The sequence below is a fragment of the Alternaria hordeiaustralica genome (genome assembly GCF_023758085.1).
Source record: "Alternaria hordeiaustralica strain BMP 2776 chromosome Unknown scaffold_22, whole genome shotgun sequence".
Classification (NCBI taxonomy): Eukaryota; Fungi; Ascomycota; class Dothideomycetes; order Pleosporales; family Pleosporaceae; genus Alternaria; species Alternaria hordeiaustralica.
In genome coordinates this window covers 179,459-194,497 of record NW_026056794.1, presented here as the reverse complement: position 1 = coordinate 194,497, position 15,039 = coordinate 179,459, and the positions used below count along the sequence as shown (strand labels likewise).

Genomic DNA, 15,039 nt, shown 5'->3' with positions numbered 1-15,039 from the left:
TATGATGTGGTAGTCACAATATGCTGTAATACCACGCCCCTCTCCACACCACCTCATCCCCCCTAGAAATCACAGAACACACTCGGAGCAAAGAACTGATCCCTCCCACACTTCATCGCCCCAACCTCCATATTTTTCTTCGAATCCTCGCGACAACCAATCTCCCTCTGCGGGCAGAACAACCTCCCTAGATTATTCCCGTCACACTTGTATGTGCACGCCTCACCCTCAATATCCAGCTTGGAAATCCCCCCAGGGAACGGCGCCTTGCTATCGGGACCGGGACGAGGCGTCTCATCGGTATCCGCAACGATTTCCTTGCCGTCAGTCTCACCGCAACTGCCCACGGCTTTGCCGACGCTGGTGGTGTAGAACTTCCACTCGTGGTTGACGCTGACAGATGTGCCGTGGCCGGAGTAATGTGTGACCATGGCGATGGATAGAGACCTGCCTTTGCTGGGCTTTGTACTGGCCGGGCCTACTGAACAAGAACCGCGTCATAGCAGGGAGGTATGTCTGAATCTTCAACCGCTTCTTCGTCTGTACCATGTCGAATGGTGCGTCGAAGTGTCGCTGGAGGAGTTCTTCGTTCCGTACCAGGGCATCGCCTTTGACCATACACCACGATGATACCCCGCTACACGACGCGCTGTTCACGCCATATGCTTTCGTATACGACACTGGCATCGTTGCGTGGCTCTGATCCGGGCTTGGGGTATTTTTTCGGGACGAGCGGCTGCGCACGCCAGCTCCAGTCAGCGGAAAATCAAAATCCGCCCGACCCGCCGCAGCGTTTTGGGCGCGCGAAGATCGCTAGGAGTACATGGGTTGTGACGGAGGCATCTGTCTTGCTTGGTGTTTTTGTTGGGTTCAGGTACGTCGCATTCCGTGCCATCGGATGCGCACACGTCGTAGGTGCCAGAAGCGTTCGAGTCACCCTCTTTGAAGTCATTCTTCCAAGTCAGCTTCCCATCTGCGTCTTCTGTGGCCATGACCTGGATCATGTTACTCGACTGGAAAGTATGTGTTGAAGTTGACGGCTGGGAAGGAGCTGGACCACTTCCACATCGGTGTCTATACTCACGAAGTCATTCAATTTTGGATCATGTGCAAAAAACTTCGTAGAGAACATACTGTATGTTGGCCTTCTTACCCAACAGGCGCAGACGTCATATTCGGGCGGAAGGATCCGTATATGGCTGCCGTCCTACTAAACTTGGAGCGGACAGATCGTTGAAGTAGGCCCCTCACTCAGCCTTGCGCTCAACGCCCGACTACTTGAGGACCATCGGCAACAAGCAGTCCACAATCTCTTCTTTCTACAGCATATTGGTGTAGCTAGTCAAGTTGTATGTATGCAGATCAAGGTCCACATGGGGGCTACTTAGGTACCTTTGTTTACGCCCGCGCGCTAGACCCCACCTTCTAAGTGCGGCTGCCTAACACAGGTTAGAACTTCACGTTCACCTGTGTCGCACCTGCACCGTTGTCTTCATCACTGAAAGACACGATACTCGAAGTTTTTGATGGCGTTGACATGAAATAAATTTACGCAAGCTCTCGCCTGCCTGCGGACACTTCATCTCCTCGGCACCACACTCTCGCAACCACACTCCTCTCTCAGCCCTTTTCCCCTCAGCCCTTTAGCTACCACAATCTAATATATAACTTAAATTATTAAGAACTTCTACTGCGTCCTAGCTACTTAACTTACACCCGCTACATTCACGCTTTCTGTCCCGTTTGCAGCTACTACAATCGCACTCACCACCTCTTCTCATCTCCTCGGTCTCCATCGGCACAACCACTACTATCTTCATCACCATCACCATTACCATTACCTCCATTACAAAGCAGCTATGGCGGAACCGACTATGGCAGATCTAAAGGACTTGCCCGCCGGCTACACCTCATCCAGAGATGTAGGCGATGTACTCGTAGGGCAGGACGACGCTCGCCGTCTCATTGAAACATGCTCGTCTGGCGACGACACAGCTTTATGGAGTCTGCTATCGCAGCCACAGCATATCGAGACGCTGCTCAGTAAGCCGCACACCATATATTATAAAGACCCCTCCCGTGGGAAGGTCATGGCAAGACCAATCCCGAATCTTGAGCGGACCTTGATGGTAGCGGCTCAGAATGGCCACGCTGCTGTTGTGACCGCACTACTTGCCTTCGCCACAGAGCTTAGCATACCCCTATCCGATATCGTAACGAGAGACGTCGTCAACAAGGCCATCGATGGTGGCCACGCCGCTGCCATCGAGGCACTGGGCGCCGCCTACCCGAAGGTCACTGAGATCCGCATCGGCCACGGCCACGAGCGGCCACTCTACGAGGCCGTGAGGCGAAGGAAACCAGATGTAGCTGCCGCGTTGCTCGAGCTTGGGGCAGATCCATTGCATCCCGTTGCGCCGGGCTACAAGAAACTCGGAAACTTTCGCTCGTCTCTGATGTCTTTCGCTGCCATGATTGAGGGTCCGCGCACGACTGAGATGCTGTTGGAGCGCGGTACGCCTATAGCGGGTACTGCTGCGTTGCATACCGCTGCAAGCTTCGGTCAGCTCGATACTATGCGACTGCTGATAAAGCATGGCGCAGATGTGGAGGAGGTTGTTCCGGGCTGGAAGGGTAGGACGCCGATGCATTTCGCCGCTTGGACTGGCAAAGTCGATGCCATGAAACTGCTAGAGGAACATGGCGCACGCATAAACTCGAAGGACGAGGATGGAAAGACGCCTAAGCAACTGTTGGGCGCGCGGCATGCTGCTTAGTAGTAGCACACATGGACGATGGGAGCGCGAAATCTGCTTGCCATCATAACTACTGTCCGTCTCCTCCAACTCGTGAGAGTTCATTTTTGAGAATGCACGCTGTGAAACGGGTGATCGGAGTTTTTCGTGAGGGAAGGATAGCTTCCAGGACAAAATGCGAATTCTCGACGAGGAGTACCATTTCCTGGGTCTTGACTTTAGCGATGGCGCTGTGTTGAGCTCAATCAAAAATGACTACAGCAATAGTGCCGGCATCCTTTCGCGTGTGTATACTACGCATTAATTGTTCCGTGTTGCGGCTCAAAGTCCTAGACTGAGTCCCGAAGTAGCTGCGTGAGGTCTTGAGAAGCAACCACGCAGGTCCGTCATGTGTGTGCGCCGCATCCGCATGTGCGAAAGCTTACTCGATCGTCATCTTGTCATCTTCTCTTCGTCTTCAAGGGTTTCCGCGCGCATCTCATTCCAATCGATATCCTATCATCCGGTCAGATTCGCTAACAAGTATTGAGGCCATGAGCATGTCGCTTAGGTTATTTCCACCATCTGGGCAGCTGCAGACAGGATGCTCTACTTCTTTGAGCCGTGATGTCAACGCCACCAACCTTCCGTTGTGCGCAAACCCGTCACATCTCAGGCGCCCTGCATACTCCCGGTCGTAAGAGCACGGCGCCCGCCGGCTTGGATTGGCTCGAGTACATACGCCATGTATGGAGTGTGCAATGTTGGCCGAGTTGACATCTGATCTGCGAACCCTGGGTGTGCCGAGAGCCGGACTGCGCACCGTTGCCCGCTATTTGCTTTCCATGTAGGCAAGGAAAGATGGAACTCGAATCTTGTGGTGATGCGTGGTACAGTTGCGCTCGCAACAGTGGGTGGGAATTCGTTTTTCGAGCTACTGATTCAGCATATGCGCTTGTGGCACTGGTGCCGAATCAGTACGAAAGCAACCTCGGAACGGGTCATGTGCATCATGAACATTGAAAGAACGGCTATGGAATACGGCTGGTACGACCCAATGTATTGGGCCGTTTGCGCTGATCAATCTTTGTACCGGTCCCTTGTTCTTCGCAGACTTATGCAAAAGATCGTGTACTGGCATGTTCAGCAGTACTGACTGCGTGGCATCGAGATACCCAGGCGCGGAGGGGCACGCCCATAGCAATCGCGTTGTTACGCGCACCATGTGCTGAAGCGACTCCAAGTACTACACTGCACGACGATAGCTCAACTCATGTAGAATAAGTTTTCCTCAAGCGAACCAGTCCGACAGATGTCAGTCACCAAGTCGGAACGTGGAAGCCACGCAGCATACCCGCCAAACTGTGCCGCTGCGTCGGAGACGTCGAGCGCGCCTGTCAATTCCCAAGGTCCTGGCTCCAGGTCTAACAGCAGCATCATCACGCAGTCCCAAGCAACGTACCCACCTTCCCTTGCCTCGGTCACATCCCCCCGCGCTGCAGCGAAATATGCGCAAGGACCCAAGATCAGTCATCCATCAGATAAACCACGGTACCTATCCCATTTACCTCGTGCGGTTCTTCACGTGTCAAGTACTAGCGGTGGTAGTAGCGGCCATCTGCGCACATGCGGCGGCTCCGCGTCAGCGGACGTTTTCAAGACTTATTAGCATCACGCCACGGCTAGCTCGTAGAGGAAGACACCAGGCTCAACTCTGCAATCCGCCCGCCTGCACCGGCAGAGTTCCGTATCTGGGGTTAAATGAGTGCGGTGTTCTCGGGCTATCACTACCGCGACGTAATTCAATACCGCTCCCACAGCTCCCCATGGGGCGGGAAGGAAGAGTGGCGGGATGAACAGCGCCATTGGACACGAAGTGGAGGTCCTAAAGAGTAGAGGCATATCCGATACTCATGGTAGCGAGATCTAACGGGGTGGTCAGACGGCTCATATCAGTGGAACTCGCAGATGCCGTGTAACTCAGACCCTTCGTGCTCACCCCAGCCCCCCAGCGTGGAGAAAACGAGTGGAGAGACCCAAAAATTTCCTGGAGCAACAGGGCAACCCATCTGGGGAGCCCACGGATAAATAACGGGTCTACTCCAGTTAACAAGCGTACAAGCCTGTCGCGGTGCGGGGATATTAGCGCGCGTATTTTAGCACCGGAACAAAGCTTTGCATCGACAGTTCTGATAGGTGACGAGCAACCAGCAATACGAAGTCTAGAGCAGACAAGAAACAGCCACCTGCAAACCAACACGCAGCGCTATGGATACATCTGGTGAGCGGTCCGCTGCTAGGCCAGCGTAGCGACACAGCACGACTCTGTCGTGACAGCCGCCTCGCACGGCTTGGAGGCCCTTGCGCAGACGGCGCAAGGAACCAGCTTGATAGCCAGAAGCCGTGATTGATGGAATCTGTCTCGTGCATTCCTTCCATGTGCACATAGCGCTGACGGCGGACCCACCAGTCGCCAGCGACGGATTTTCCATCTTTCTGGGGAATTAGACAATGCACGCTCGGAGATGTGGAGGGGTGGGTGGATGGTTCAAGCGCGCCCCGGGGGTGACTACTGTACACCAGATGGCTAACCATGCCTAAATGCCGTTGCTGCAAGGTCACATTTAAGCCGCCCCGCGTTGAGTGTGCGCACCCCGTGCTGTTTATAAGGTGGAGACGTTTCCCCGGTTTATCCTTTTGTCTTCTTTGCCAGCCCAGAGTTCCTTTCTCTGATCTGATACCCTTTGCCTTTTTTTTCTTGTTATACCCCGGCAAGAGCCCTTTCGCAAAGATGGGTGACGTCCCCAAGGAATATGGCGGCGATGTGCACGTCGAGAAGGCCATCTCGCATGTCGACGACTCGGTTGCGCTTGACGAGAAGGCTCAGGCTGCTATGTTCAAGACGCAGGCTATGGACGCTGAGACTGCTGAGCATGACATGGGTGTTGTACAGGCTGTTAAGGCGTACCCCATGGCTGCTCTCTGGGCGTTCATCATGTCTTGCACTATTGTAAGCTCCTCGCTCAAATCCCTCATAATCAAGATGCGGTTGCTAACGAATGTCTCTAGATCATGGAGGCTTACTGTGTCTTCCTGATGGGTAACTTCATTGCTCTGCCCGCATTCGAGAAGGAATTCGGTATCCCGCTCACACACCCGGACCCCGACCGACCACACGGCAAGATTATCGCGGCTAGCTGGCAATCAGCGCTCCAGATGGGAGGACCCGTTGGTGCCATTATCGGTGTCTGCCTGGCTGGTCCTCTTACCAGCCGCATCGGATACCGATGGGCGACCATTTCCGGTCTGATGCTTCTCAACTGCTTCATCTTCGTTTTCTACTTCGCCAACTCGCTCCCAATCATGTTCGTCTCCCAGCTTCTCGAGGGTGTCCCGTGGGGTATCTTCATTGCCAACGCTCCCGCGTACTGCTCTGAGATTACACCTATCCAGCTCCGTGCCCCGGCTACTCAGATGCTGCAAATGTTCTGGGCTATCGGTGCTATCATCGTCAACGGTGTTGCGTACTACTACAACCCCAAGCCCGACGCAAGCGCCTACAGAATCCCCATTGCGCTTCAATGGATGTTCCCCACTCCTCTCGCTATCCTCATCTACCTGGCGCCAGAGTCTCCCTGGTGGTTGGTACGCAAGGGCAAGCTTGAGCAAGCTGAGAAGGCCGTCGGTCGTCTCGGACGCAAGGGTCAGCTAAACCTCAGCGAAGCCGTCGCTATGATGCGCCGTACCATCGATCTCGAGAAGTCCATCAAGGAGCCCAGTCTATTGGAGCTGTTCAAGGGCACCGACCGCTACCGTACTCTCATCGTCTGCGGTGTTTACGCTGCCCAGAATTTGACTGGTAACCTCATCGCCAACCAGGCCGTCTACTTCTTCCGTCAAGCCGGTATCTCGGTCAACACCGCTTTCGCCCTTGGTCTTATCACCTCCGCTCTCCAGATGATCTTCGTCATGCTTTCCTGGATTCTCACCACATACCTTGGCCGCCGCACTATCTACGTCTGGGGATCTCTCATCAACGTCGGTTTCCTCGTCGCTCTCGGTATCGCCGCTTCCGTCGGTGTCTCCAACGCAGCTTCTCTTGCCCAGGCTTCTCTTGGTCTGATTGTCTCCGTTCTGTTCACCCTCGGACCGGCGCCCGCTTCCTGGGTCATTATCGGAGAGACCTCGTCCATTCGTCTCAGGCCCCTCACTACCGGTATCGGACGTGGTGCTTACTACGTTGTCAACATTCCTTGCATTTTCCTCGCCAGTTACATGCTTAACCCCGACGTAAGTCCTAACCCTTCTAAACCGTATGACGAACTTTTGCTAACAATCATTCCAGGAGGCCAACCTTGGCGGCAAGTGCGGTTACGTCTGGGCCGGTACCGGTTTCTTCTGCTTCGTTGTCGCATATTTCTTCCTCCCCGAGATGAAGGGCCGCTCTTACCGCGAGATCGACATTCTGTTCAAGCGCAAGGTTCCCGCCCGCAAGTGGAAGAAGACCGTTGTCGACATTGGCGACGACTCGTAGATGGAGATGCGCCTGCTACGGCGAAGTTTTCGAGTCTGTGGAAGCAATGCGTTATTGTGCGCTTACTGTCTCCTGTTGTTCATGAAAGATGTAGTCGATGGAGTAATGCGTGCCCTCCATACCCTAGGGTCACGAGCAGAGACGACGAATGAATCATCTCAACACAACCTTTCGAAATTGCGTGACCGATCTGTATGATTACACGTGAATGGATGCGTCATGCTCTAAAATTGGAGAACACAAAATTAATATAGAAGTCGCGTTTTGTTGCAGATGATTGAGTGTAGCTCGACGTGCGTCCGAACCCGAGTTTGCGATACGCAAATGCCAAGCCACTAGAGCTCATCTAGCTAGCACCACACCGCTCACCCGTCCGTATCAGGCAACTTCCTGAAAACCGTCGATTGCGGGTGCCTGGAGAATTACCACGAGATTCTTGACCCATCTGAGTCCAGTCTCCATCCGTCACCACAACGCAATTAGGCTAGATCATCAGCACACTCCAAACTTTACACAAAGTGCTTCAACCAGTCCTCACCATAGCACACAAGCAACTGCACGTTCTCATGCAGTCTCAAAATATAAACATGAATTCCTATATACACAACCCCCTCACTCTTTCACCATGACCCTACGACGAGCAAGTAGCCAACATGCTAGTAAGCGCACTCTTCTCCGCACTCGTAATAGTAAGCGCATACACGCTCTTAACCTTGATCCACATCTTGCTGTACGTGCAGTAGTAGCTGGTTAGCGGGGGCTTCCACTCCTCAGGGCCCTTGTCACCCTTCGCTTGGTTGACGTTGTCGGTTACGGCGAGGAGTTGGGGGTTTGTGAGGTCGTTGGCGAAGGCTTGACGGCGGGCTGTGGTCCAGGATGCTGCGCCGGACTGAGTGGGAGTTAGTATGTGGAGTTTGGGAGAGGGGAGGATGGGAGGATGAGGGGATAGGAGAGGGAAACGCACCTTCCAGGCATTGCTCAATGGCACCATGTGGTCGATGTCGACGTCGCTGGCTGCAGTCCATGTAGCGCCGTCGTAGGGACTGAACCACGATCCAGAAGTTGCTGCGCATGCACTGCTGGTAACGACATTTGTGCCGTCGCGCTTGAGAACTTCCTCGCGTGTGTTGCAGGCTCCAGACTGAGTGATCCAGTGGGGGAAGAGATCACGGGAGTAACCAGTTTGTGGGCCTTGGGCGGCGACAGTGAGACCAGCGAGCTGTGTGGTAGCAGCGGATTTGCTGGGGATGTTGGGGGGAGCGCGAGCATCGAGGACGGCTGGTGTTGGGGCAGCGGAGACGAGGGCGGCTGAGGCCACGGCGACGAAGATGGAGGCCTTCATGGTGATGGGATGGAAGGGTGGCGGCTTTGCTATTGTGAGAGAGAGGAGGCTATGCTGCGAAGTAGAGCTGCTTGATGATCTGTGACTTATCCTTCGTTACAACACAGGTTCTCAGGCGGTTATATACTCTCCGTATTCCCAGCCGTAGTCGGCGCGTTATACTTCGGACATCGTCTCTTCCAATGATAAGCACCACGCGCCTCCCAAACCCCTTTGCCCTTGCTTTTGCACCGCTCACCCCGTCTTCGCATCACACAGCATACTATACCAATGCGCTACTCTTCTCACGACCCCGAAAGAGGCAGGTGGAGGTAACGGCCAAGTCACCGACACATCGCCCATCACCCACCCCATTGGGGATGTGTACCTGATCAGCCGTGCTTACAAGCCCGCTACACACAACGAGTGGTTTGCCTTCCTACTAAGGAGCGCGGCGCCGCCCTACCTGCATAGTAGCGTAGACCTGACTGGAAGGAGGTAAGATGACTTGTGTAGCAAGCAAAGTCACGGATGATCGCAGGTGCTCTTATCGCAGGGTGTGATAGGTGGCGGGGCGCATTGGCATGGGCGATGATCGTCATCTTGATTGGGGCTCGATATGAAACCTCCGACAACGTACCGGCGCTTCCTGCGGTTCGGCGCGTTATCCCTTTTGGGGTTGCGAGGGAGAGCGAATGGGTGATAAGGAATAGTAAACGTGAGGATGGAAGTGCAGAAGAGTTGAGATGGTTTGGGGGAGTGATTACTGAGTTTCGGTGTTCTGCGCCCCCTGTCTTGGCGGCCGGAACCCCTCGGATACACGTGATCCCAGCTGAGTACCCAGGTATCCAGAGAGCCCTATCCTCAAGCCAGACCGCTATGAAGGTACCTTATATTCGAACAAATACGTCCCAGATCCCACAGTCTCAACCTTCCCCTCTAACACCACCTCAGCCGTCGCACAAGGTGGAACCACAACCTCCAGCCTCACCACCCCCTTCTCCCCATCCACCCTCCAAGCACTCCTCGCAAACCCCAACGGCGTCTCCAGCGTCGCCTCAGCATGCTCTAACCCACCTCCAACTAGCGGCTCAACCCTAATCTTCCTATACCCAGGCTCAACAGCCTTCAACCCCGCCACACTCTCCTGCAACCACGACGCCACAGTGCCAAACGCATAGTGATTATGCGACATCTTCGCGTTGCCTTTGCCGTCGTAGCCTTCCCATGTCTCCCAGAGCGTTGTTGCGTCTTTTGTGATGGGGTAGAGCCATGAGGGCACTGTGTCTTGGAGCAGGACGCGGTATGCGATATCTGCTCTGCCGTATTGGGCGAGTACGGGGAGTAGCAACCCTGTGCTCATGAAGCCGGTTCTTAAGTGGTAGCCGGCTTGTACTATTAGTTCTACAAGGCGTTCGAGAGCCGCGGGCTTTTGCTCTGGTAAGATGAGGTCGAAGGCTAGGGCGCGGAGGTAGTCGTCTTGGTAGTCGGATGCGATGCGCGCACCGTTTTGTCGGACGAAAGCAGCGCGCCATGCTTCACATGTCTTTTCCGAGATGTTGAGATAACGTTCGGCGTCGTCCTGTTTGCCAAGGATTTTGCCGATGTTGGAGAGCAGACGAGATGAGTGGGCGAGGTAAGCGGTCGAAATAGCGGCGCTGGGAAACAAGACGTCTTTGATGATTGTGGGAACTCCGCTTCCGACTCGGAGCCATTCGCCATAGCTGAAGCCAGTGTCCAAGATGTACTGCTCGAGGTCACCGCATCCAGCACCGAGTTTGGCCCAGAACCATCTTCTCCAGCTCATTTTGTCTCGTGCTCGATGTGCCAAGCTATTCACCCAGCTCTTCATGCTGTCGTACTGGCGCGAGAGGACTACGTTGTCGTTGTAGTGTTGGTATAGAGCCCAAGGCACCATTGCAGAAGCATCGCCCCATCCAGTTGATCCTGACATCAGCTTCGTGGTGAGTGAAAGCTGGCTGCTGAACTGTGAACCAGCGCTGGGGATGTATGATGGGATGCTGCCGTCGGCAAGTTGTTCCGCACCCAGACAACGCATATACCGACGCAGGAAAGTCTGACAGTCGAACAGCATAGTCGCAGTAGGCGTGAACACCTGAATATCTCCAGTCCAACCCATTCGCTCTCGAGTCGGACAGTCAGTCGGTGTGTCTGTGAAGTTGCCACGGGTAGTCCAAACAATGTTCTGGTAGAGCTTGTTTAGGCGGGCGTCTGAGCAGGTGAAGGATCCTGTAACTGGGATGTTGGAAGCGATGACGATTCCTTGGACGTCAGAGGGGCTAAGGTCGTAGTCCAAGCCTCGGACTTCAGCGTAGCGGAATCCATGTATGGCGAACCATGGCTGGAATGTGGCTTCGTTGTCTCCAAGGGTTACAACGTCTTGTTGTACGATATGCGGCACTATGGGAAGCTTCAGGTAGTTGATATCAAGCTCTCCGTTGCTTGACAGGACTTCGCTATAGGTCATGGTGATTTTGGACCCCGCCCGGCCGCGCAGCTTGATTGCCATGATTCCGGCAAAGTTTTGTCCAAAGTCGACAACTTGTGCGTCTGACGGAGCACGAAGTACGGTCTTGGGTGGCAAGCGCGTGACTTCTTCGACGCGTTCGACTTCTTCTGCGATGAGCTTCTTCGTCAAAACCGAGACCTTTTCGGCACGATCCGAAGACTCAGTATGGCGTTTCTCCAGCCACTCGTCAGCGATCCGGAAGTCGGTATGTTCACCCCACACGGGGTCTGATCGAACGATGGAGCCCTTTGGACACCGCCATGTCTCGTCGGTACAGAATGTAACAGTTTCTCCGTCATCTGTATCCACCTCAAGCTGTACAAGCGCAGAAAGCCGGTCTCCGTAACGACAGCGCCCTTCGGTGACGCCGATCTGACCTCTGAATCGCCCATCCGCAACAACGACGCTGATCACATTCTCGCCAGCCTCCAGATACTTCGCAATATCGTAAGTCTGGTACTCGGTGAACTGATCAAAAGGCGTCCAGCGTGGTACCAACGCCGTGCCGGTGACGTTGTTTCCATTGACGAAAAGCTTGTACCATCCGCAAGCCGTGGCGTAAGCTCGTCCTCGGGCTGGCTCTCGTGCGAGCTGCAAGATGCTAGAGAGGTATATGACTCTGCCATCTTTTACTGAATTCCCGGTTGATGTCCTTACAGGAGCGCTGATCCAAGACGCTTTCCAGTCGGATGGCTCCAGAAGCCCTGTTTCAAACCATGCTTGCTCGGCCGTGTCCCAGGTCTCGTCGCTAGGCTCGTCGGATTGATCCCATACGCGGAGGCGCCAATGATACCGAGTGCGACTTTTCACACTGTCGCCCGCGTAGATGGCGGTGAATAATGGAATCTTGCTTGTGGCTGTCTTCCCGCTGTCCCAAACGATGTTCTCGGACTCGAAGGCTAGAGATGTAGAGACTTGAAGTTCATAGGACGACTGCGTGACATCATGAATGCCTTCCTTAGCTGCTAGCTGCCAACTAAATTCCACGGGAAAGACATCGATCCCAAGCGGACTAAATAGCCTGTTGGTGCGCAAATGGTACGGTCGTGCAGACATGAAGGGAGGTATGGTAAGGGAAGGTTAGATGTGCGAATTGATGCGATAGGTGGCCATTGATCTTATTTTTGTAGTAAAGCTCCTATATCTGTACCGGGTTACCCTACACTTCGACATTGGACGTTGCTGCCACGGCCTGGGCACGGTGTTCTTTTACGCTGCAACGTTTTTTCGACTGCGCCACGGAGCGAGCGCCTTCCGGAGCCCGGCCTCTTGAGCAGTCGCGAAGTTGGGAAATGAGTTTCAGCGGGGCTCGGCAGATTTTCCAGCGAGAGTGGGCACGGCTGTTCTTCGACGCCGGGTGCAGCTGCCCTCCGTACCCGAAACGCCGAGAAGAGCCAGACGCTAGCCTGTCTCAGCCGACACGTGAGGCCAAGCGTCGGTCTTGGCTGGAAGAAGAAAGCCGTTAGCCTCAAGAGGAAGTGCCAAGCCCAGAATGGTGAAGTGCTGTCTGAATGGCGTAAAACCTGGAAAACACGAGTTTGGATTCTCAAGCTGATGCTGCGAAGTGAAAGCTGTTCGATACAATGAAAGTTGCGTAAAGAGTGTCGACGAGCATGAGACATCTCGGCGGCTCGGGAATAAGCCTGGCGAGACCGGGGCTTGGTATGCCAATCTTTAGTGCTGTGTTGGACACCTTCCTGTCAGAACTGCCGTTTCGAGTATGTTCGCAGCGACGTCGGGCCTTGGAGACTTGGCTCATGAGTCGATCCCGAAGTGGAGGTTACGTGAGAACCACATTACTATCACAAAGGCCGTAAAACGCTCAGATGTACCCCGGTGTCTATATCCGTCATTGTCATGTTAATCGAGACTTATGCGTACAAATTCATGCTATTTGGGTACGATGGCAGAGGCGGGGGGTCAGAGCCCAAGTTGGTAGGCAGGATATAGCCAGAGTCTTCTCTCCTCCTCTTGGATGGCTCGTACTCGTAGGCGGAATGGTCGATGGGTGCCTGTGTGGTCGGTTCTGGGTTTAAGGGTAGAATGTGCAAGCCAGTTACTAAGGGTATCAAGCAGCGAAATCGAAATCCTTGAACGCTTCTTTGAACTTCTCAACATCCTGCTCTTCCTGGGCCTGTGTTTGCCCGCAGTTCTTCCAGTCAACGCGGTTGTCGAGCCTCAACAGTTTTGCCAATACCTCGCGTCCGAACTGGTTGTGGAAACGGATCTTCTCATCGAATCGCATGACGTAGCTTGTCTGCTTTTCAGGGTCATCTTTTGGGTTCCATACCAGGACTCTGAAGAAGTCGCTCGTTTCTTCGAATCCGTCTCCAACATCTTCCTTCTCAAACTTCGGCCAGTGTAGATTCTCTGCTAGGGCCTTGAAAGCAGCTTCAACAAGCCCTTTGCTGATGAGGTCCGCGCTCACTGGGAGATATTGCCAATGGGTATGTGGTAAGCTCGATTTACTGGCTTCCCATGTGACGGAGCCGTATTCGGTATCCGCGACAGACTTGAGCATGCTGTTCATGGCGCGTCGGTAGCGTTGCATCTCTGCGTATGTTGCGTGTCGTTCCTCCTCTTCCATGGAGCCAAGCGTTGGCTGATGTGTGAAGGGGATGATGAGCATGTGGCTGGGGAAGCCGAGTTTTGGGTATGTATGCGAGGTTGGGAGGGGACCCTTGGCCGTAGTCAGGTAAGAGTTCTCGCCGATTGAAGTCACTAGATGTGTTGCGATGTTCTCGTTTGCCAAACAAAAGAAACACTCTGAGGCTGTGATGGGCCCTCGGGATTCGCCCTTGCGCCTCTTGTTACCTCTCCGGCCGCGGTTCCCATCATCGTAGACAAGATGCTGTTCGCGATGCTCCGGTGCGACTCGCTTCTTCTCAGAGAGTGTCACAGGGCAAGCAGTAGAGCCAGCTGGCGGCGAGACTGGATGGCTGGCCGATGGCTCGAGAGAGAAGGCGTATATCCATTTCTGCTTGTTTGGGTTGCCAAACGAAGCCAGACTGATGAATCGGGTCACAGGGTAGAGGTTGTCGGTTTCGTCGCTAGGCGCATGGAAGAATGGTTCTCGCTCGTAGAAGTTGCCGCCCGATGTGGAGAAGTGGTATTTGGGCTTGAGTATTACGTCCAGGTCGGCGATACACTGTTGCGCTGTCGGTTTTACTTCAGGATTGAACTCGACTTTGGAACGCTTCTGAATGCCCTCTGGCCACTCGTTGGTGATGAGGATATCTGCTGTGGTTGCACCTCGTAATACCTTCGCATCCGTCTCGCTGTAGAAGGGCGGGTACTTGTCTTTAGATTGGCCGGCGACAATGTTGGGGTCAAGCTGTCCACCTAGGGAAACGATGCGAATGCCTTCCGATGTCTTCATAGTCGTCCGCTTGCCGAGGAAGAAGAGGTTGTGGCATAGCTCGTCACTTGATGATTCCAATTTCTGGACGACTGCTGGTGGGAGGGGATTGTTGCCAAGAGCAAAGTACGTCGGCAATGGTATGTCGATGTTGCCATCAATGAGCGCCTGCACATCGGCTGCGTCTGTGCCCTCAGCTTCGACTGACCCTGCGAAGAGATCGCCTGCGACAATGGCGAAAGCGAAGTTGTTCTTCGCGTGTAGAGCGCCCAGCTTCTGGAAGACAGTCTTGAATTGGCCGTTCACAGCGCCAACGACAACGCTGCACATGTTAGAACAGCCAAATATCATGATAGCGCATTTCACTTACATTTTGGAGGCCATTGCTGATGACGCAGCTAGGAAAGCAGCTGGTCGTCGAGGTGGTAGTAAAAGTGGCGACGATGAAAGGCGCACCTTGGCTACCTGACAAACTTGATATAGTCGCGTTATTTCCTGCAGCTGCTGTAGCCTGTTGCGATTGTTTTGATACGTTGATGTTGGCGACGCGTGGTGTTGAGT

At 54.1% G+C, this 15,039-nt stretch overlaps 5 protein-coding genes across 5 annotated transcripts; 2 read left to right on the top strand and 3 right to left on the bottom strand.

Moving 5' to 3' along the window:
- Nucleotides 1-1,859: 1,859 nt before the first annotated feature.
- Nucleotides 1,860-2,777, top strand: J4E84_008530 (uncharacterized protein; the record flags this gene model as incomplete). Its single annotated transcript, XM_049391101.1, has 1 exon — nucleotides 1,860-2,777. One exon carries the CDS (start codon nucleotides 1,860-1,862, stop codon nucleotides 2,775-2,777), a length of 918 nt encoding a protein of 305 aa, XP_049241133.1.
- Nucleotides 2,778-5,526: 2,749 nt separating this feature from the next.
- On the top strand, nucleotides 5,527-7,269 carry J4E84_008529 (uncharacterized protein; the record flags this gene model as incomplete). The annotated part of the gene is made up of 3 exons (XM_049391100.1): nucleotides 5,527-5,745; nucleotides 5,805-7,025; nucleotides 7,081-7,269. The coding sequence occupies 3 exons, from the start codon at nucleotides 5,527-5,529 to the stop codon at nucleotides 7,267-7,269; spliced, it is 1,629 nt and encodes a 542-aa protein (XP_049241132.1).
- Nucleotides 7,270-7,900: 631 nt separating this feature from the next.
- Nucleotides 7,901-8,611, bottom strand: J4E84_008528 (uncharacterized protein; the record flags this gene model as incomplete). The annotated part of the gene is made up of 2 exons (XM_049391099.1): nucleotides 7,901-8,158; nucleotides 8,234-8,611. 2 exons carry the CDS (start codon nucleotides 8,609-8,611, stop codon nucleotides 7,901-7,903), a joined length of 636 nt encoding a protein of 211 aa, XP_049241131.1.
- An 856-nt stretch (nucleotides 8,612-9,467) lies between these two features.
- On the bottom strand, nucleotides 9,468-12,176 carry J4E84_008527 (uncharacterized protein; the record flags this gene model as incomplete). Its single annotated transcript, XM_049391098.1, has 1 exon — nucleotides 9,468-12,176. The coding sequence occupies one exon, from the start codon at nucleotides 12,174-12,176 to the stop codon at nucleotides 9,468-9,470; it is 2,709 nt and encodes a 902-aa protein (XP_049241130.1).
- Nucleotides 12,177-13,188: 1,012 nt separating this feature from the next.
- On the bottom strand, nucleotides 13,189-14,862 carry J4E84_008526 (uncharacterized protein; the record flags this gene model as incomplete). The annotated part of the gene is made up of 2 exons (XM_049391097.1): nucleotides 13,189-14,800; nucleotides 14,849-14,862. 2 exons carry the CDS (start codon nucleotides 14,860-14,862, stop codon nucleotides 13,189-13,191), a joined length of 1,626 nt encoding a protein of 541 aa, XP_049241129.1.
- Nucleotides 14,863-15,039: the final 177 nt, after the last annotated feature.